The following is a 22,251-nucleotide window of genomic DNA, read 5'->3' as shown; positions in this document are numbered from 1 at the left end:
AATAATAAGGAATCTGTAGTTAGAGTATTTAAGATGTAGACGTTTAAGGTTAACTGAGTCTCAGAGCAAGCGCTTAAAACGCAATGGCGGACTATGTTGGAACGTGAAAAATTGCCCCTTTTCTGTGCCTCAGTAAATACCAGTTATTTCAGAACCACAAGAATCTTGTCCATTACATGTCTCCGTAGCAGCCACCCAGTCACTGCCAAGCGCCTGCGCACTGCGTGACTGCAGATCAACTACACTTGCCTCACACGCGTGTTTAAGATTCACATTTTAGGAAAAGTCTGGTTTAAGGCCGTAGTTGTAGAAATATAAGACGTGCTTTTCATCAGTATGGGAGGGCAGGCCAAGGGCAAAAAGAAAAATAAACCGAAAAGGAAAGAGAATCGTCCAAACAGGGGTAAGTTGTTCAGCGGTTGATAGTTTTGCTAGTTATTTACAGCATATAATGTTAACATCAAGCTCTGAGACAGCAAGAAGTTGCTATTAATATATTTTGTTGATTACAAGAAGCCAAATTAAACAGAACTAACGCCACCTCTCCACATCTCATCACAACAGATGCAGGATTTGTTGGACTGACACCTCAGGAAAGGGTGAAACTAAGAATGCATGAAAAAGCCAAGAAGAAGACAGCTGAGAAGTACTCTGTGCAGCAACTGTTAGAGAAGGTCACACTGACCAGATACCTAAAATAAATACAGATCCCAGCTCTGTCATTTCTTTGAAATCTGCTTAAATGTATTTCAATTCTGTGATGTTTCATCATGTGATGTTTTATTGTACAGACAGAGGAATGCATTGACAGTTTTGACTTTGAGATGGCTGGCCTTTTCTGTCAACGAGCCCTGGATGTGGAGCCCACCAACCTGCAAGCTCTAGATATGCTGGGCCATATCTACTCTGAGCTAGGAGATGTACAGAAAGCCAAAGGAATATCCTTCAAGTAGTTTTTTTCCTTTCATGTTGTGTGCTGTCAGTAACACAGTGATGGTTGTAGTTTCCTTGACCAGGTCTCTCTTAAGCTTTTCTGCATGCAGTGGAGCTGAGCCCAGATGTTGGCCACAGTAAGTACATGTACCTGGGTCAGATCCACACAGGTCAGGAGGCTGTGGACTACTACACTAGAGGAATACAGGTCCTGCTCTCTGCATTGGACAAACAAGCACAAACCACAGTGAGTACACACCCACACACACCCACACACACTGACAGACAGACACTGACAGATGTTTTACATCAACTAAGGAGAAATGCTGAAGGTACACAAACCTTAATACAAGTGTAATATTATTTATTAACACAAGAGGATGCTGTGGGACAATCTATCTATAAGCAAGTGAATGATATGATTATGAACCTACTCAGGGTGTTGTTATGGCTCAGTACTCACACAAGTACTGAAATATTTTACAAATCACATATGAATTGCAATTAAAACAATACCCTGTTATTTCGAAGACACACAAAAACAATAAACCACAAAATAAATAATAAAAACTCTGATAACAACCTGTATGTTATGCTGAGAATTTTCAGTGTCTTGTGTGGAGTGGCAACTTCGTAACTGTTCAATAGTAGAGATTTCTGCTGAATGAATTATTATTTATTTATTTTAGCAGTGTATTTTCATTTTTTCTTTTTCCACAGTGATAAGTCAAAATGTTTTTGGTGGAAAAAACCTTGTTCAGATGGAGTTTCTCTATTCTATTACCTTTCCCGGATGACTTGATTGTTAATTTAAAAAAAAATCTGCATGTTCGTTATCTTTTGAGTTATTATGCTTGATGGAACTTTTGAAAACTTTCAAGTCATCTGTCCTTTGCTCTTTATACAGGCTCAGGCTGGAGCTGCTGCCCGACCAGATGAGGACCCTGAGCTCCCTAAAGCGAAGGATGTTTGCGTAGCCTACTGCTCCATCGCTGAGATTTACCTAACAGACCTCTGGTACTGGTGCAAACAGAGTCACATTCTTGACACATGTAACCTCACTTTAATGTTACTGGTTGGTAATGAGTTGGGATTTGTCTTTCTCTCCGTGGTTGTGTGTATGTGTGCGTGTAGCATGGAGGAGGGAGCTGCAGACAAGTGCAGAGAGTTCATTGAGAGAGCATTACAGTATCACCATGACAACCCTGAGGCTCTACAGCTCATGGCCAGTTACCTGTTCAGTACAGAGAGAAACCAGGTCAGCACACACACACACACAGGATGAGTTATCACCACATTAAAGCGGGAATCTGCTGAGTTAATTATTCTGAGCAAATTGAATTGTATGCCATTAATCAACAGATGGACACTTACATTAACATGCACATACATAGACAGGTCATGCCGATAGGAATGTTAATTACTGGCTAGATCACTGAGGTCATATAGTCATCTGATATAAAGAAAGAGAGGAGGAAGCAGCCTAGTCAACTCAATTTGGAAAATTGCACAGTTTGCAGCACCTGACAATGGGTTTAGACGAATGTCTGTAATATTTTAATGATAATATAATAATATTTTCTCTGTTTTATTCATTTTTGTAAATGTTGCTGCTTTGCCAACTGTTATCAAAGGCAGATTCATTCGAGGCAAAATGTCTCTGAGAGAAACGTTTTTTTCTTAACAATCCGCAGCATTTTGTTTCTGAAAGAACTTTGAAAGTGCTGAACTTACTCTTTCAGGTCACCAGTGTGTCTTTGAGTTTATTAAAACACATGATTTTCTCCTTTTTTACAGTTCTCATATGTTGTAGAATAAGATCTGCAACAACAGCAATACTCTTTAAACACATAATAACCCCCTTCCTGAGCTTTCTGTGAACAGGTTCATACAGGGGATAAAAATATAAACTGCTCACAGTAATGTCTGTGGATTATCCTGAGTAACCAGTGATTTTATTTCTCCTTTTTGAGATCTTCTACTATTTTTCCAATTCTGAAGCCATGTATTGGCATGGTGTCAGCAGTGGATATCTCAAAACCTGGTCAGTTAAACCTAAAACTATGTGCAAAAATGATTCTTCATGCCCCAAACTGAGGAAGAATGAGGTGCTGTGGAGCTGAAGTGGGTCTGTAATACAAGCTGTAAGCTGCAGGGGTCAGGCTGGCTCCAGTTAAACTTCACAGCATCCCACATCACATCATCTCTGGTAATAATTTAGAAAAAAATAACAAAACTGATATTAGATCAAAGTAAAACTCATCATTTAAACACATCAAGTTGTTTCACATTATTCTCCAGCTGTTCATTTGTGATTTGTTCTTTTCTTTGTTTTGCGTATTTGTGAGTACATGCACACATATGTGCTTGTGAATTTAAGTTTATATGCGTTTTGCTGTCTTCAGGAAGGCAGAGAATACTTGTTGAAGAGCGTTGGATTGTGGCTTCCTGCCCAGAAACAGAGTGTAGCTTCTTCCAGCACAGAGGAAGGCATGCAGGTGAGTTGGAGCTGTGCTTGGTATTTTTTCTGACAGCAACCAGCCCTCATAAGATCCTGGTTTATTTATAAAGCACTTTCAACTAACAGGATTGTCACAGTGTGCTTTGCAGTGAGCACAAACATAAGGACACCAGTAGAGATGAAAAGTAAGAGATAATGAAACGAGGGATAATAAAAAATAAAAGATGGAACAAATACTTCACAAACCTGTGTGCTTTTGGGCGTGTGCGTGCCTGCGTGTGAGAATGTGTGAAGAGAGAGCAGATATGAAAGCATAAGGCAACAAGAAAAAAAGGTCTGAAGGATAAAATAAGCAAATTACTACAGGGAATTCAACAAAGAGAAAGAAATGGCTGTAATGTCAAAGTTAGGATATGCACTGAATTTCTCCAAATAAATGGTACCTGGGTTTAAAATCAGAACTGAGCAAATGTGATACAGGAGGGGTTCGCATCATGATTTGATAGAAAAATCCCAGTGGCACCACTGTTATGACGTTTATCTACTGGAGCAGGTTGATCTGAACTCAGCCTGCTGACACTTTGGCTGTGATTAATAGCCACATAGCTGCAGAACGTTTTGTACCTTGAAATTGTATTGTGCTTTTATCAGACAAAGGATAAAATTGTGTTAGTGGATGTCTGTGTAAACAGTCACTGCAGAGGTGCTGATCTTGTCCTTGCCCTCCAGAGTGAGATCCCTCCGTACGAGTCTCGCATCACCACAGCCAAGCTGCTCATCGAGTCCGAGGAATACGAGGTAAAGGATGTTGTGTGTTGTGCTCGTGCTCTCTGCTGTTGTTGGTCTGTGTATGTTTCATGGTGGGAGGGCGGCCCGACATTTGTATGTGTGTGTGTACGTGCGTTTGTGTGCTCTCCTTTCTAGTGAATAGCCCTGAAGGTGGGGAGGCCATGCCTGGTCTTTATCCCCTCCAGAGTTCAGTGTCAATAATTGAAGAGTGGTATTTACAGAGAGGGACAGGGGTGAGGGGGCACACAGGGGAGGAGGGATGGGGTGAGGGAATGAAAAAAAAAAGAGGGAATTTCTGTTCTGATGAATTGCTGCCATATCTGTGATACAGTGCCCTTGTCTACTAAATCACTCATCAATTTCCAGTATTAATGGCCTTGATTTTAGTGGCTCACTAGCTTCAGTTCAGTGCTAAAACCCCCTAACAGTCATTAACGCTTGAAGTCATTTTCTGTGATTGCTGCCACACCAACAGCAGTTCAGCTCTTTTCTGTTGTGATCCAGTGATTAATTGGTAGTCACTCTTGTTGAGTGGTTTATGGTTATTACTGACAGGAAATGAGAACAGTGTCCCCCCACCCCACCCCACCCCTCATACACACACACACACACACACACCCAAATGGCTCAGCTGCAGTTATATCTGTGTGTGTTTGTGTGTGGGGAGATGGGCTGTCAGGTGTAACAGTAAAATGACAACGTCTCGGTCCACAGTTTCTGACGTGTCGTTTGTCTTCATCCTCCTGTTGGTGTCATCAAGCCCGAAACACAAACTGCACCCATTCTGAGCGCATCATAACGTGCACACACATATATGCATATACACATCCATGCCCAACTTTGGTCATATTTGCTTTTAGCCATCAGCTATTTGAAAGTTTCTGACGGAAATTGAGTTAAAGGGTGGAAGTAGAGAAGAGGCGAGCTATTTTCTGTCCGTCTCTCCCAGACTGGGACTTTGCCGAATTTGACAGGAACATCCTCTCTTCTCTTTGCTTCCACTATTCCTCTGTCACACACACACACACACACACGCACACACTCACTCACTCACTCACTCACTTATGTGCTCACTATCTCTCCCTGTGGACCATAAATCTATTCACAACTCTAAACCCTGTGTAAAGTTGCATGCTTCCAGTCTGTAGAGTTATTAGTTTGAAGGCTACCTTCTCAGCAGGGTGCCAGAATATGACCATTTGTCTGTATTTTTTCCCTGTTGAATATTTTGTTTGGTCTTCTAAACTGAGCCAAGGCTTTGAAATTTTGCTAAATGTATTTGCCAAAGAAACATATTATTTGTGTGTGTGTGTGTGTGTGTTCTCTGCAGCTTTATGTAAACAGTAAACAGATATTTCTGGCAAATAATAGTTCACTTCAGAGTAGCAGGAGTAGTGATGTTCTTTGCTTTAAAAAAAAAAAAAGTTGTCCTAAATTGTAGTGCATCGTGGTGACAGATTAAATCACCAAGAATGATAAAGAGGTGTTTTCCTTGGTGGCTGTCAGTGGTGCATAAACAGCATTTCATCATTTGTGATTACTAAGTGACAGTCTAAACAAGAACCTCGCACATTAAACATATGACCTTTGCTCTGTGAAATAGCACCTCTGGCCTTTTTTTCCTTGAGGGTTTTCTAAAGTTTTATTTCATTAAAACGTATTAATATCTTATGACATTAATAGAGGTAGTCACCAAAATTCAGTGCCAGTGGGCAGCCTCTGCAATAAAAGGGTAAACCCAAAGCAGGACGGTGTTGCAGATGAATAATAGTGTCACTGCTGGATAAACGGTCTGTCAAGGCCATGATTTTCAATATGGTTGTAGAAAATATTTTTTTGACCAGAGTTCACTTTTCACGTCAAAAGCACATGAAGTAGCATTAAAGCTAAATTTCCTGATCAAGTGGGTATTTTATTGTATTTATATCTTGAGTTACCTATTGTAGAAGGTCAAGATCATGGAAACCATCACATAAAATGGTAAAAGTTGTATTATGTCTCATGGTCTTTATAGGTACACTGGCACTGAAAAAAACTTCCATAAAAAAATCAGTTACATGACTGCTGCTCATCTCCTCAGTCTTCTGTTTCAGCAAGCTGTGGATCTGTGCCACTTAATTTGGAAGGGTATTGTTGTTTTCTTTTTTTTTTTCTTTTGATTGTTTTTGAGGAGAAATCCTTGAATGCATGCCAAAGTTGTTTGTGATTTCCATAGCTGTAATGGAAATAGAGTAGGAGCACATGAGGGCTACTTGAAAGCAGCAAGTTAGACAACTGTGTAGATATCATTGTCCAGCTACTTGATGTTTTGTTGAAATATTTCTTAGCCAGTTTCTGTAGTGCTGAAACAATTAGTTGGCTGATAGATTGGTGGATGGATAGCAGATTGACATTGTACATAATTGATTAATTGATTTAAGTAATTTATTAATCATTAATTTGGAGTGTTGCTTGGAGAAACTAAGCAATTTGAAGGTATCTCTGTTGGCAAATTGGACTATAACCATTGCTAAGATGATTTGTTGATTAATCAGTTTGTCAGTTGACAGAAGATTAATTGCAACAATTTTGGTCATCTATTAATCATTTAAGTTATTTATCAACAGAAAATACAAAATACTCCCTGGTTCTAGTTTCTTCAGTGCTGATTTTCTCTGCTCTATATAATTCCAACCTGAAGAAATTGTAATTGGCATTTTTCTGTATTTTCTGGTGTTTTATAGATTAAACAACTAATCAAATAATATCTGAATTGCTGCTTTATTGCTTGTTTACACTGAGATGTTATTTCATGGTTTAATAATGTGCTCCGTAGTAACAACGCAGCCCGCAGAGATCTCTCTTTTCTCACTGTCACACATACACACACATTTTACCATCATCATCACCCATCACCACCACTAATTCACTTGCCACGTAGCAGACAGACAAACAGACAGACGCCCTCCCCTGACAGCCATTAAGGTGTCTGTTCAGCGTAGTTGTCACAGTAGCTGATGGGTAGTTACTTTCCTTGTCGTTGTCACTCTTGTTTGCTTTCATGTTTTTCATTTAACGTTTTTGTTTTTAAATTTAGCTCACGATGGAGCGCCGCTTGTACTTCCCAGTGTTGCTTGCAAGTACAGTTAGCACTGACACCCCTAGGATTTATTTACTTAAGTGTAGACGTCCCTGTGTCTGTGTGTGTGAGTGTGAGTGTGTGTGAGTGTGTGTGTGAGTTTGTATGGGTTTCTGCGTGTTAGAGATACGGCTTGCCCTCGCTTGTAAAGTGATTTGTCTTTCTCCTGTCTCTGCTGTGCGCTTCGGTAAAATGATTCTGTTAAACAAAATTGCCTGAAGATTACACACATACACACAAACAGACACACACACAAACTGCACACACACACAATGGCCATTATAAATTAGTTCCTCCCCAGAGTACTGCTTTTTTTTTCTTCTTGCTTTAACAGGTCTTGAAATAAAGAGGACAACATGTACGTGGTGTCTTTGGCGTGTGTGTGGGTTTGTTTGTGTGCGTGTCTTTACACTGCACCATTATTGTTCATGGACCAGTTTTACATTGTTTATTAAGATACTTTTTTTTGCACTCTTCATTCCAATTTTCTCACTTTTTCCTTCGTAGTACCTCCTCTCTCTCCCTTATCTTCACGAGAATATTAATCTTGTTGTTGTTTAGAGCGTGAAGCGGCTTAAGAATCTCTGAATCTTTAATCACTCGCCCCTGGGTTGACCAGTGTAGTTAGGAGACGATATAATGGTTATCATTGCTCACTTCTCCTGGCTCCCAGATATCTCTTGTTCTATTTTTGTTGCTCCAAAACCGCCTGTTCTATCAGTTGTTTAATACCGAGACAGATCTTTACTCTTATCTCTTGTATCTAGTGCTTGGCTTGAATTACTGTGTGTGTGCATGTTTGTGAATGCGCATGGGCATGAGTCTGTCACATTCTTGTGATACAATGAAAGTCAAGTAGATAATTCTGACGCTGGGCATGAATCCATTCATCATCAACTGGGATTAGGTGTTTTTGTTTGTGTATTTTTAATCAGTCATTAATTAATTAAGGACAATGGGTTTTTCAGCTGATAATTGGTCTAGCAATCAATCAACTGACTCCCTGACATGCACATTTGCACACTCTTAACGAGATACTCTCAATTAACTTGGCTCTCCCTCAGTCTACACAGGCAGCAGACCTCTTTATCGCCAACGGAAACTATGTAAGCTTAATGAAAAGAGGAGAGAACTCCAAAGAGTGGGAAGGGAAAAACTAGGAAGCTCTCCAGCTAATAAGACCGCCTTAACAAGAAACAAGTGCTGCTTGTTGTGCTCACTGTTGTGTGTAGCTCTGTTGTAGTGTGTGACTGTGCGACTGTGTGGTAGTGTGTGTGTGTGCGCGTGTGTGCACAGGTACGTGCGTGTCTTTTATTCTTGCCCTTCACCACGGGTGATTGGCTAACAGTCGCCTCCAACCTGAAGTTGACAAAAATCAATATATCATCACCTAGGGCCTCTCTCTCACACACACACACATACACACACACACACACACAATCCGCAAGGCGAGAGGCAGAGCAAAACAAACACACATCCTACTTTAGTCAAGGTCTGTTTTCTGTAATAGAAACTTCCCACAGAAACTGACCCAGACAATGACGCACTATGGCAAAGGTCACCTAACATTAAACTCCTTTGAGACCTCAAACTCTCTCTCCAGGACACCACAGAGAGGAAATAAGCGAAAAATTTCCAGTGGGGGAAATAGAGATGTTGGGTTGGACTGATCTTCAGGTTTATCATGCGTGCTATAGAGTGGTGGATACTAAGAATATATTGACTGTTAATGTCAGTAAATGGATTAAAAGGGCTATTGAACAGCGCAGCCAAAGTGACTATTGACTGTGTGATAAGCACTAGCGAGTGTGTCTATCGACGGCCATGTCTGTTGTCTTGTTGGTATCGACAATGTTGTGTATGGGACACTGGCCTCATAGACGCTTATCAGAACCTCTGATCACTCTGATTGATCGAGGTGCCTGGGAGATTCACAACACCCGTGTGTATGTCTGTGGGCTGTGGCTGCATCAGACAAGAGACAGAGTACTATATGTGTGCGCTGACAAATGTTTTAAATCTAAAATTATAATTATGTTATGACTGTTTTCTGATGATTCATTTTTCTTTTTTCTTTCCAATTCTCATTTCAATCCCACCCCCTCTCTCTCTTTGCATTAGATGGCGGTAGATGTATTGGAAGGTCTTCTAGAGGAGGATGATGAGGTAGTCCAGGTAAGCAATCAAATGGTGTCCCGGCTGTTTTTGTCTTCTAAAAAAATTTCGTGGCCAGCTTGTCTTTCATTGATGTTATTGTCTGTTTTTTTTATTTTCCATTTTTTGATGCAAAATCCCAAAAAAGTTTTATATCTCTTTAATTTTTATAGCAAAATGAAGTTGTGACAGAACTGCAAAATTTCAGGAGTTTACAATCCGGTTTTCTATTTCCAGCATGTCTGTCTCTAGCATGGTCCTAGACCTCTGAATCGACATTTGTTCCATGACTCCAATTTTTCTTGTGGTGTACTCAGTGACAGCTAGTTGTAGCAACAAACAACCAATCAGAGCCTTGTAGGCAGGATGAAGACTCAGAAGGTCTACTTTCTATATAGGTAGCTGCCACAATAAATCGATGAAAACTAGTAACATAAATGGTGTGTGGATGAAATCAACACAGACATAAGTCAGCATACAGAAATAATCAGAAAATTTCTTCAATCATCTTAAAAAATCTTAAATTGCAACAACTGCTGCTGCATCTATATCAGTCATACCTAGCTGATTGGTCAAGGCAAAATAAAACAAAATACGCTTCATTACAACAAGAAATCGATTTGCATGAACACAATTTCAAGCAAAAATGAACGAAATGAAACTTAAAATGGCAGTTTAGTCTGACCAGGCTGGTCTGTCCTGACAAAGTAATGATTCTCGAACAGACTTTGTGTTTTGGGTATGTGTGTGTACGTGTTTGTTATACGTCAGTGCCCAGGATTAAATGATGTCTTTTCACGTGTCCCCTTGCAGGCAGTCTTATTATCATGATGCAGTAGCCACTGCTGGGTCAGAACAACTAGGCAAATCTTTCATCACCCCCAGTGGGAAGGAGAAAGTCTCAACCTGAGCACTTAGCTGCTTCTGCTGAGCCACTGTTTGTTTGTGTATGTGCGTGTATCTACACACCCACACTTTTGCTTTACTTGCACAGAGTATACACAAAGTATGACTGAGAACTTCAATGCTTATTAGAGAATGGCATGAATGGCAGTATTTTCTGTGCTTTAGTAGGACCTATGTGCTGTCAGTGTGCTTCAAATCCCCACTGTCAGTAGCAGATGAAGTGAAGGTGTGCCACTGAGTGTCAGATAGAAGAGCACGGCAGTTGTCTCTCTCTCCTCCACTCCCCCTCAGGCTCAGCCTCCCACACACACACCCCTCAGCTGACAGATTGAGAGCAGTCATCAGGGGGCTGAACTTTTAAACTCGCTCCAGAGACGCACAACTGTGACACTCGATTTGAGCGGGCCTACAGCCAATCACACGCACATACAGTCACCAGTTCTAATGGTCAGAAAGTGTTTTGTCAGATCATATCACAGTTGTGTAGCTAGAGTCATATTTGCAGTGTCAGAAATGTATGACAGACACATTCGACTACATAATTCTCTCTCTCATCCTCCCTCTACTTCTCTCCTCCCCTCTTTGTCTTACTCTCTCTCTTATTTCCTCTCTTAAGCGCAGGAGATAAGTTGTTAGCTCTCGCCTCCGTCTACTTGCACTTGCATATCTCAAAGTTGGAGCCTTACTTATATAACGTTAAGTCTGCACAAACAACTGAGCTAGTTCCTTGCAAATCTTGTTTCAAAGGTATTCCATTGATTCATGATGCTTTTGTTCTTCCCTCAGCAGCACCATATGGGAACTAAGATGTGCCTTCACTTTGAAATGACAATAGTGCCAGTGATTTGATTGACAGACGCAGCGTTTATTTTATTATGTGTGCTTCTGTCTGGGGTTGTGGCAGGGTGGAGTGGATTCTCTGAAGTTCTTAATTAGCTAACTTTCTCATGTTTTTAATTTTAAGTGCAGATGCATAAGCCACCTTTTACCACACACACTAATATTTAACAGTGGACCATCTGTAAAGAATTTTCTGGCCCTATTGTAGCTGTTTTGAGGCCACGCAGTGGTTCTTACTTGTGAGAAAGTTAAAATTTTGGATTCAAGTGACCCAATTTCACTCTTTTCCCCCTTGAATATTCACACATTATCTTTTCTAGGTTCTGCATTCACAGAAAAATGTTTTAGTGATAAAAATGTCATACTGCTGGTCCTGAAACATTACTACATTTATCCACTGTTGTTGTTGTTGTTCTGATAAGTGTGGCTGCAGGGGGTAGCCTCCCACTCAGCATGCGGAGCAGCAATTTTGAATTCAGTGTGGCATGCCTTGATGTGTTTGTTAGCTAAATGGTTGATTTGGCAGAGGTGCAGGTCCCTACTGCCTCTGCCCTCAATGAATAATGAATAAAGCTAATATTCGTATCTTGGTGCTTGAAGAACAAGTGGGTGGGTGATCTTTGGCCTCAGATGAGAAGCACGCACACACCTCCAAGTTCACTGAGAGTTGAGCGTGATTGTGCGTAGAGGTGGAAGGGCAGGCATTGCGCAGTGAATGTGATTATGTCGGAGAAAAAAGGTGTGATTATGGAAAAGAAAGAGAACAAGCTGATTTTGGTGTGTTCCGACATACTAACTTACAGCGACAAATATGCCTCCCCTAGCTGTTTGAACTCTGTGGAGGAACAGGATTATTTCAAAAATAATGTTATGTGCTTTCTGAACATATTTTCATCAGGTGTCAAGTTTAGAGGCCTAACACTCTACATGGTGCTCTCTTGAATTGAGGGATGCTCACACATCTGGTGTCAGGATCTTGCCAAGGGCTGTTCATTTGCCACAGAAGAGACTAAATTATTACCAAATATTTTTGAATACAGCTTCGTGATAAAAACTGAAATTTTAGATGCTTCTCTTAAGGCGCAATTGCAGCTGCAAAAAGTAATATGCACCGAGAGGAAATAAGACTAGAATGTAAAAATAAGCAATTACCAATTACAGAGTTGAGGCTGTGTTAGCTTGTATTAGCCCCCTAATCTTTCTTAGGCAGGCCCCAGGACTGTGGTACTTCTCTCCCTCTTTGACTTGTATCGGGGCAGAAACATGATTAACAGAAATATTTTAAGGTGCAAAATTGAAATCCTGTGTATAATAAAAGGTTAGATAAAGAAATAGAAAAAGAAAAGAAAAGAAGTTACATAAAGAAAATATTAAAAATGATCACTGTATAATTTTAAGCAAACTAATATAGTCCACAACACAACCTTGATGAACCCTTATAATATGGATTTGAAATGCAAAGGAGATATTTGCCTGAGGAAGTGTGTTTTTCATTTTATTATGTTTTGTTTTAGTTTATTCTTCAGAGAGGTGATTGAGCCTTTTGCTATAGGGAGATAAAAACTAAACTGGTCATGACAAATGGTAAGATGCTCAAGCCACAAGTCAGGTTTGAATTCATTGTGAAGCTACAGTATGCAGCATTTGTAAATGAGTACAGTATATGTCAGGGTGCGATCAGGTTGACAGTTATTATGTGGGTGATGGATTGCGTGTGTGTGTGTGTGTGTGTGTGTGTGTGCGTGCGTGCGTGCGTGCGTGCGTGCGTGTTTGAAGCGTGATTTCACGTCATATGTGTGAAAACTGTTTGTCAAAAAGGAACGTGGGATTTCATGCAGACATGCTCTGTGAGGATTACAAATCTGTTTCCCTTGTCACTGCTCACTTACTGCAACAAAGAACACTTTCTCTCTGTCTGAATCTCTTCGCCTCACCCGCCCCCTCCCCCTTGCTTTCCCCCCAACTCGTTTCTCTTTCTGTGTGCTTCCCAGGTTTGGTATCTCTCCGGCTGGGTGTGCTACCTCCAGTTGGAAAAAGCAAAGGAGCAGCAACAAAGAGAGGGAAGGGAGGTGACGGAGGAGGAGACGGAGGAGTGGAAGGCACTGAAGGAGGCAGCCAGATCGTATCTGACCAACGCTAAGAAGGTAATTCAGGTCCAGATAACCAGATAACCCATGCTGTAATAGTAATATCCTGGTTCGGCCGGACCTTTACTGCGTGTCATTCCCCTGCTTTCTCTCCCTGTTTCCTGTCTCATCTCCACTGTCCTGTCCAAATAAAGGTGAAAAAGAGAAAAAAAAAAAAAAAAAAAAAATAATAATAATCAGTATGTTCATAATCATTAGTTTCAGCCCTATATATAATAGACAGGGACTAGTTCCATCTCAACCTACAGGAGTTAGATGCTGCTTAAATATTAATACATGAGTAATAATAAAATTTTATATCATAACAATAGCCGGGCCTTTTTTCTGCATTGAGTGCTTTTTGTTTTGATTGTTAAACAACATATTTCCAATAATACTTAGATAATCTTACTGAAGTTAAATTTAGAATGCAGGACTTTTACTTGTAATGGAGTATTTGGTGGTTTTTACTTAAGTAAAGGATCTGAATACTTACTCCACTGCTGTGGCAACAATAGGTGCTGCCAGTTACATCCAGTTAATGGTCACAATAGATATGACTCCTAAGAACCAGTTCTTGTCAGAGAGGGAGTACATGTAGTACTGTGAACATGAGTGGATCCTAACTAAGCTCCATTGTTGCCACAGAAATGTCTTTTTGCATGGTTTCAAAGAGGTTTAAATATATTCTACACACACACACACACACACACACACACACACGGAGTGATGTGTTTCATTCATTCTGTCATTCTGTCAGAGAGCAATGCTTCTATGGAGCAGTGATTCATGTTAGTCTAAAATCCAATAGGCTTGTAAATCAGACAGCACAGACTGAAGGATGGCAGGCCCCACCTCTGATTTTTTTCTTCCCCCCTCTCTTTACTTTCCTCTCCTTTTCCTCTCCCCCACCCAACTCCCCACCCTCCCTCTGCCTCTCCTGCCCCGTCGTGTTCCTCAACAGATGAGTAGGGGCAGCAGAGAGGCAATATATTGATGTCTGTCTCTCTGGCCAGCAGGGTAGTGACAGGCCTGTCTAACCAGCATCCACTGGGGATGTCCATGACTGAGACAAGAGTGAGGTGGGCTTTGAGCTGCCAAGAGGGAGAATGGATGAAACTGTGGGGAGGAATAGAAGGACACAATGCACATATAGATTTGAGGTGCCAGCATTGTGTTGAGAGTTAATAAAAAAAAAAGGAAAAAAATGGATTTGAGAAATGGGGAGAATTAAACACTTAGCCATTTTTGCACGGAGAGAGACTGGTAAAAGAATTGGGTGAGGCATCAGAGCGTGACAAGTAAACAGCATAGCAGTTTCTTTGTAGAGTGAGTGAAGCAACAGGCGCAGAATAATGTGAAAGGTAAACGTACAAAGACCTTGAAAAGGTGAGGTGGAATGATGAGGAAAAAAACAGCCTCACTTCAGCGCGGCACTTTTGCTCATGTGTCTGCATCTGTGCATTGTGTAGTCGAGATTCTCCCATGTTTATATCTGAGTTTTGTTTCTGTGCGTAACTGTGAGTGTTAATTATTAACGATGAGTCAGTCTGTTAGTTAAAATGGGCTCCAACATGGAAATGAGGCCTCAAAGCCCAACGGCTTGTTTTGGCGCCAGTCCACTTCTCTGCATACTTTATGACTTTGCTAAGTGTGAGTGTGTGTGTGGTGTGAGGTGTAAGACAGTGAGAGAAAGCATGTGGGTATGCGTAGGCGCACCTTATGTGGATGCACATATTTAATTATGGTTGTGTGTGCCAACTTGCATATCTAATTATTTGTTAAAAAATGTCTTCATTATTCATCTCTTCTCTGATCAATACATGTGCACTTGCACACACACGCACACACACTCTGCATTCAGCTGAGATGCTTTAAAAAGGAATGATAGGAAAGAATGGATGGGCTAAGAGGACAAAAAGAAGTGTAGGAGAGGAGCAGGAGGGTGTGCAGGAGTGGGAGAATGAAAGAGCAGGCAAGGAAGGGAGCAGATTGGATGTGGGGTGTGTTTGTGGTTGTGTGGGTGCAGGGGGTGTAGCTGGTGAATAGTGGCAAGGGTAAAATCAATAGTAAACCGGACGTGAAATGGAATTTGAGTCTCTGCCAGACAGGATGCGACTGAGGAAGGATCCACAGTATATGCACAGAGGACAGTGATATATATATATATATATATATATATATGTGTGTGTGTGTGTGTGTGTGTGTATGTGTGCATGTGTGTGCAAGTGCGTAAGTGTGCACAGAGGCAGATAGGGCAAACGGAGGTCAAAAGCTTTACTATTTGATGTGTCTGAAAGGGTATCCCATGAGCACAGATTGTGGGTAGGATTGGTCCAAGGTGTGCTTGTCATGTAATTTTAATGCCTTTCCCTGCCAAGGTTGTGATTGGAGGACTGAGGTGGTAAGTTGTGTGCCTGTATATGCGTCTGCGACTTCCAGCGACATGCCCTGTTCACACTCAAGAAGGTCTAATCTCAGCCAGTGTCACACCTTTACCAGTGAATGAGTGTGTGTATGCTTGTATGACAGTGAGGCAGAGAATTAAGAAATGCGTTGAAACGATAAATCTGCTTATTTTTCTCTCATTAATCAAGGAACGTATAATGTGAATGTTCTCTTGGGTCTAATAAAAGGGACGGGGAGAGCATTATTCAGGGTACAGAGGGATGTTGAGAGGAGGGCAAGATTTTGGCACTATTCTGCTAAAATAGATTGTGTGTGTGGGTGTGGGTATGTGGGTGTATGTGTGCAAGTGCAAGTATAAGACGTGAAAGTATGAAGAGGTATCTATCTCCTTGGCAGGTAGGTCATTTGGTGAGAGTGTACGAGTGCGAGTGCGAGTGCGAGTGCGAGAAAAGCCAGAGTGCATGAGGGGAAAATGGTCAGGAGACAAGCAGGGAGAATGAAGGCATTAGGAAGCAAAATGAAAGAAGAGGTGAAATGAAAGGGGAAGTTAAGCATAGATGTGGAACAGAAGGTGAACAATGATGGAGTGATTAGGCTTTCACCACATAATCAGCCTGTCTTCATTTTGTCATATTAGTTGTAGAAAATGGTTTCTACCGAAAACTCAAGGAAAAAGAATAATTTTTCCTAATGAAGGGTGCATTAGTGCTTATTATTCCACCTTTGTCCACTTCATACTGGACAAAAGATTGCACTGACAGATAATCTATACCGGACCATATTATGAATGTCCAAAGCAAGTAATTAGATATAATGGGGAAAAGGATAAGTTAAACTATTTTATGGCTGTTTCTTCCTTAATTCTTCACTGTAAAGTCTTTACTCCTTTAAACCAAAGAGGCCATAAACAAGGTTAGACCTCATTCAGCTCTGGAGGCACTTGGGCTCCATTGTGCACCTGAAGTGAACACAATTCTGTTTTGTATTAAATCCCATCGGCCCATTCAATTCTGTCGCCCAGAATTGGACACGTTACTGCCATTATCATGCAGTCAAACTTGGCAGCTCCTCTCTGCAGAAGTTTCTTCACTGTGAATGCTGCCATGTTGATTTATGCCACATTGTGTCACTAAATGTCTGGAAAGTTGGGGCTCAGAGATCACAAGTTTCAAATTGGTTTTCCTGATAGAAAATTTGTCAGGTCACAAGTGAACATACAGTAGCAAAGGGCAATGGGTTTAACAATATTCTTAGCAAACAATTGCAAGTGTGTTATTTGACAGTGGCAGTGGCAGTTTGTCCAATATGAGGAACAGTATCAACTGAATGAAAATGCTACATTACATGTAGTATGATGCTTACTGTGATCATCATTTTTGTTTATTGCATGAGCATGCTGAGATTTGCTAATTAGCACTAAACATAAAGCAACAGTGAGGCTGATGGCGATGCCCTTACTTTTTTTAGTATTAGTATTTAGTAAAAAATATTGACAAATATAAAATTTGATCTGACTTTGAACTTTGACCTGCTAGTGGAAATAGAGGATCACCAAAGTCATTGGAATGTGTCCTGTTGGGATTTTATAAGTGTAAAATATTTCATGTCAAATCATCTAATAGTTATCAAGATAATTCTGTCTGAAGCAACAAATGTCAAACTCATGTTGATGCAAGAGGAAAAGTCAGGGAATCACCAAAGTCAGTAGTATTCACCCTCTGAGGAACATGAATGTCTGTACAAAATTTCATGGCAGCATATCCAGTAATTGTTGGGATATTTCAGACTGGACCAAAGTGGTGGGGCGATGTACCGGCAGACCAACCTTCACACTGACGTTGCCATCCATACGGTGCTTGCTTGGCTGAAAAAGAATAGCGACTAGACGGAGAGAACAGATGTGTCCATGCACCCCGTGTGTGTAACATGTCGTGTATGTGTGTGTATGTGAGAGTTGTTATGGCGGCGGTCAAGTGTCCTTTGGGCCGTGTCTTAGGCCTTGAAAGTAGAGCAAAGTGGACCATGAAAAAGTTATATGGTCACACACACACACACACACACACACATACACACTCCCTCCCTCTCTAGGCAGCTCTCTGGGCCGTGAAAGTGAGAAGAGAAAACATAGGCTGTTGTAAATGAGAAATGCCTGTGTTTTTTGCGATGGCGGTGCTGATCTCAGCAGCGTTCGGTGCGGAATGTGTAAAGAATAGCTTCTGTTTGTTTAGCTAGCTGAAAACATCACAATGAATAATCACATCCTATCCAGCAGACACACCATGCTATTGATTTGTAGTAAATATCACCACGTATCATATAAATACAATTTCCAAGTATTGTAGAACATACGCACACATTCACTGCACATTATTTCTCTTAAGGGTAACTAATATAAAAGGCACCCTCTAACTTTTACCCAAGGCCATAATGTGCAATTATTCTGGGTATTGAGCCAAACCTTTTGTAAGCAAACCCAACTTTTATTCAGAGTGCTCGTTGTGGATAAACATCTCCAGGCATTTCAGAGTGACACCAGTAGAATGAAAATCAGTGGTTTTTTTTCTCTCCCTGTATTCATCTGTGTGTGTGTGTGTATGCGGTGCTCTAAGGAGGCTGAGAGGGTCAGCTCTCCCCCGGTATCAGACCCTGTGCCTGGACCTGGGTCACGCTTCACCTCCCTGGAGCTCCAACCTGCAGAGACAGCATCCACTTAAATATATATACACGCACACGCACCCACACACTACACATTCTTACACTCCAAATGAGTTCCCATGGGACTGCGTGTCTCCTGTCAGGACCTGCGGTTGCTTAGAGACTGGTCCTGGGGCAAAGCAGTCACACACACTCTTCTTCACTCTCCTGGCCTCGTTACACTTTTAGTAAGAATGATGGCACTCAGCTGCTTATTGTCGCTGCGCTTGAGTGCATGTGTGTGCATGCGCATGTGTGTGTTAACTACATTTGGTAGACTAAATGGAATAATATTCCTAGATCGTATAAACCCCCCCACGCTATTTTTTTTCCAGTCTAGTTGTGTTTCTGGAAAGTAAAGCAAAATATAAATCGCTGTATCAGTTCCCCTTACTGTGTATATGCATACACAGTAACACAGTGTTCCGCTTGCTGTCCTTAGTGGTAGCGCCAGTAGTTTTATCACCAGCTCCGCTTTGAGTTCAGTAATTACACACAAGCAGAGTATTTTACAGAGATAAATCTTCCAGCTACTTTGAAAACGGGACTTTTTTATCTCGCTGTTTCACGGCATATTTCACTGAGATAACGACTTTGATTATATGTGTGTACATGCAAATATACACCCCATAACCTTATGTGTGTTTGTGTGTGTGTGTATGTGTGTGTGCATGCATGTTGGCATGTTACAACAGCAAGAGGAAGATAAATGGTCTTTTTTCTCTCCTGTGCGGATGAACAGTGTATCAAATGTGCTGATTTGCCAAATGAAAGACAAAAACTGTTTACCAGCGTTTTGCGAGCCGTGACCGCCTTGCTGACAGAATGCAGCTGCTGTTGGATATTTCAGGCGGCCTAACCAGCACTTAGAGACTTGAAACCTCAGGGCTGCTCACTTCCCTCAACTCCAAGCTGCTGTTTACTGATACTGTAGTGATGCACTGATAGCTTCAGCGATGCAACGGAAGATCTTCTGTCAAGAGTTTTTCACTCACCATATCTCATTCATGCACTTTCTCAACATTTCTGCTCTGTAGTGTACTTTCTGTTTAAAATGAGCTTTTTTCCACACACTTGCATTATCCCTTTTTTTTTTTTTTCTTTTTGTACTTCCCCTGCCCCAGCTGTACAGTAAGCTGCGATGCGATGACCAGCCGATGTTGGAGCATGTGGAGCAGCTGCTAGGCGAGCTGGGAGGAGAGATCGAGGGAGAGGAGGGAGACCCGGCCTTGGATGAAGACTATGAACCCTGTAGTGATGAGGAGGAGGAAGAAGATACAGAGGCGCCCATGGAACACTGATCCCCTCCCACCCCCCAACGCCCATCATGCTTGTACCTTGTGATTTCACTTTTCCCCCATAATGCTTCCCTCTAGTTTAAATGTCTTCATGCGCTCTCTGAAGTGCGTTTTTTTTTTACTGTTTATCCTTTCACACCCATTTATCAAAGGTGAAATTTGAATTCAGGTGAGATGCACAAAAAGAGAGGAATTAAAAGCTGCAGTCTACTCAATCTCTTTCAGTCAGTTGTTTAATGGTTTTGGTGAAATAAGTGCATACTTGAGTAATGCCTCCCGTAATCACCTTGACAGAATGATGTTGATGAAAGAAATGAGTTTTAGAGCTTTACTTCTCACCACCAGCAAAAGCAAAACACCTTTGAATGCTTTTGTCTTAAACACACCCACGCACAGTTTCTGCATGATGCACAACACCTGCACAACACCTACAAACAAAAATGCACAAAAGCAGCACATCAGTTACTTCGGTTCTTCCTCAGTACAACAGTAGCAGCATTGTTTTCCTCTCAGGCTGCAGTAAAGTGAAATATCTCACTGGAGTGTTAAGCATTATCAGAAAACTGTGCCTACCAACAGTTAATGCTTCCTTTACGTGTAAAAGTCCTTATAGTCCAAGTTTATGTGTTTGAATTTTTATACTGTTCAATTCATTCTCTCTCTTAGGTTTTTTTTTTTTTTTTTTTTTTTTTGCTGCCCCTTTTGCTAACTCATTGCATTCAACAAGACGAGACACAATAGACAGAATCTGACATTAACTTATGCAGCATGCGTTTCTCTGTCTTTGCTGTTCAAAGTGGCTGGCACAAAGCCTTTCAGAAAGGAGAAACTAGCAACTTTGATTTAAAAAAAAAAAGTTTTCACATTGCACCCTTTTAAAATTCTCTGACAGGGTTGTGAAGCGTAATGGCATGGGTTAGTGTAATGGCAAGGCAAAATAATGGACTGATGCTTTTCACTGCATTTTATCGTTTTATTTTACAATTCAGTGCTGCAAGGTGAAGAGGCAGAGTTTGTACATCTGAGTTGTAGACAGATACACATACAGCCGGTGTCTATGGACAAAGAAGATTATGATATTTGAGCATGGATTTGTAACAAACAGCAAGAAACTCGGTATGCAAGGCGTTCACTTCATGACAAGCTGCTGTTTCAGGCCAGAGATGTCAGACCGAATTTTTTAGAACCTTCTCCGTGACTATATTGGATAGATTTTTCTTGTATTTCCAACTCTCACAAACACACATAGAGTCCATCGATGTGTCTGACTTGCCTCGCCCAATTTAATCAGCATCTATTTAAGTTTGATTTTTGTCTCAGACATAAAAGCATTTTAAAATTAAGTTTGTAATTTGGTTTCTGTGCACCTCCAAAAGACTTTACTCAAGCCCTGATATATTTTTGGAGCATGCAAAGGGTTTTTTTCTTTTTCCTTAACTGGCATTTTCTCCCCTGATGCCTTTAGTAGTTGGACTGTTGTTGCATGCAACGTGAATGCTGTAACACACATCCACCGTGGAGTATTTCTCCATGCACCATGCCTGTTAACAGACACAACGCACCACAGGCATCCACGGCTGTGCGACCTCTTTGAAGAATTTCATAACCGGTAAATGGGAACGTTATCTGAGATCCTGCTCCCGATAGTGGCCCAGCTGCAAGCTGAGAGGCCTGTTCGGGAACACAGGGGTCCAGATACCATGATCTGATTGTTCATGTTTATGTTTAAGAAGCGTAAAATACAGCTCAGGAGAAAAGTTACAGATATGATACTGTGTGTGTGTGTGTGTGTGTGCGTGTATGTGCTGCAGTTTATCATAGCTTAATGTGATATGATGTGTTGTTATTTGTGAACCAGGCTTTGCTCAGAAATATTCATGTCTGTGATGTTTAGTGTATGATAATGCACCAGGAGTACAGCCCTTGAGGACTGACTACCTGGAGCAATGCTGTCATCCAGCATTTGGCTTTATAATTAAAATTGGCTTTAGTGTGTGTGTGTGTGTGTGTGTGTGTGTGTGTGTGTTTCTACAGCGTGTGTCCATGTGGCTCATCTGCAGTGCTTTGTGATTAATGACTCCAGGGGTGAGTGAGCATCAGCGGTCAGCCCTTTCTGGTTATTCTGAGCTGACCTAGTGTGAGTGGGCCATAGTGGACAGAAAGCCTCGGGTGATCGCAAAATCCTTGGCCATTCTCTCACCTGTATATCAGCCTCGGCACCGCAGGAATATTTTCACTTGCTGAGAGAGGGGAGTGCAGTTTCTACACAAGGACACACATTCAATCACTGGGAAAGGACACTCACTGTTTGCTCGCATTCGTTCCCGCTCTGTGCTGAAAATCGCTTTCTGAAAGGCCAAAATGGCTCTCTGAGAGGCCACAAACAGTAATATTCAGACCAGTATAAATACATTGCCATACCAAAGATCTACAAGGTTTGATCTGTTTATAGTTGAAGGCTTCATCTTTCAAATTAACATGTATACATAAACAAAATATTTGTTACATTGGATGCATAGTTAA

At 41.2% G+C, this 22,251-nt stretch overlaps 1 protein-coding gene across 1 annotated transcript; it reads left to right on the top strand.

The window, feature by feature from the left end:
• Window positions 1-228: 228 nt before the first annotated feature.
• Window positions 229-21,071, top strand: si:dkey-12j5.1 (uncharacterized). Its single transcript, XM_018689526.2, has 11 exons — window positions 229-403; window positions 565-674; window positions 792-938; window positions 1,028-1,180; window positions 1,841-1,950; window positions 2,068-2,191; window positions 3,339-3,431; window positions 4,124-4,192; window positions 9,423-9,476; window positions 13,193-13,345; window positions 19,555-21,071. The coding sequence occupies exons 1-11, from the start codon at window positions 337-339 to the stop codon at window positions 19,729-19,731; spliced, it is 1,257 nt and encodes a 418-aa protein (XP_018545042.1). The 5' UTR covers window positions 229-336; the 3' UTR covers window positions 19,732-21,071.
• Window positions 21,072-22,251: the final 1,180 nt, after the last annotated feature.

The sequence above is a fragment of the Lates calcarifer genome, linkage group LG15 (genome assembly GCF_001640805.2).
Source record: "Lates calcarifer isolate ASB-BC8 linkage group LG15, TLL_Latcal_v3, whole genome shotgun sequence".
NCBI classification, from domain to species: domain Eukaryota; kingdom Metazoa; phylum Chordata; class Actinopteri; family Centropomidae; genus Lates; species Lates calcarifer.
Note: the sequence above shows the minus strand (reverse complement) of the source record. Positions and strands in the feature narration are given on the sequence as shown.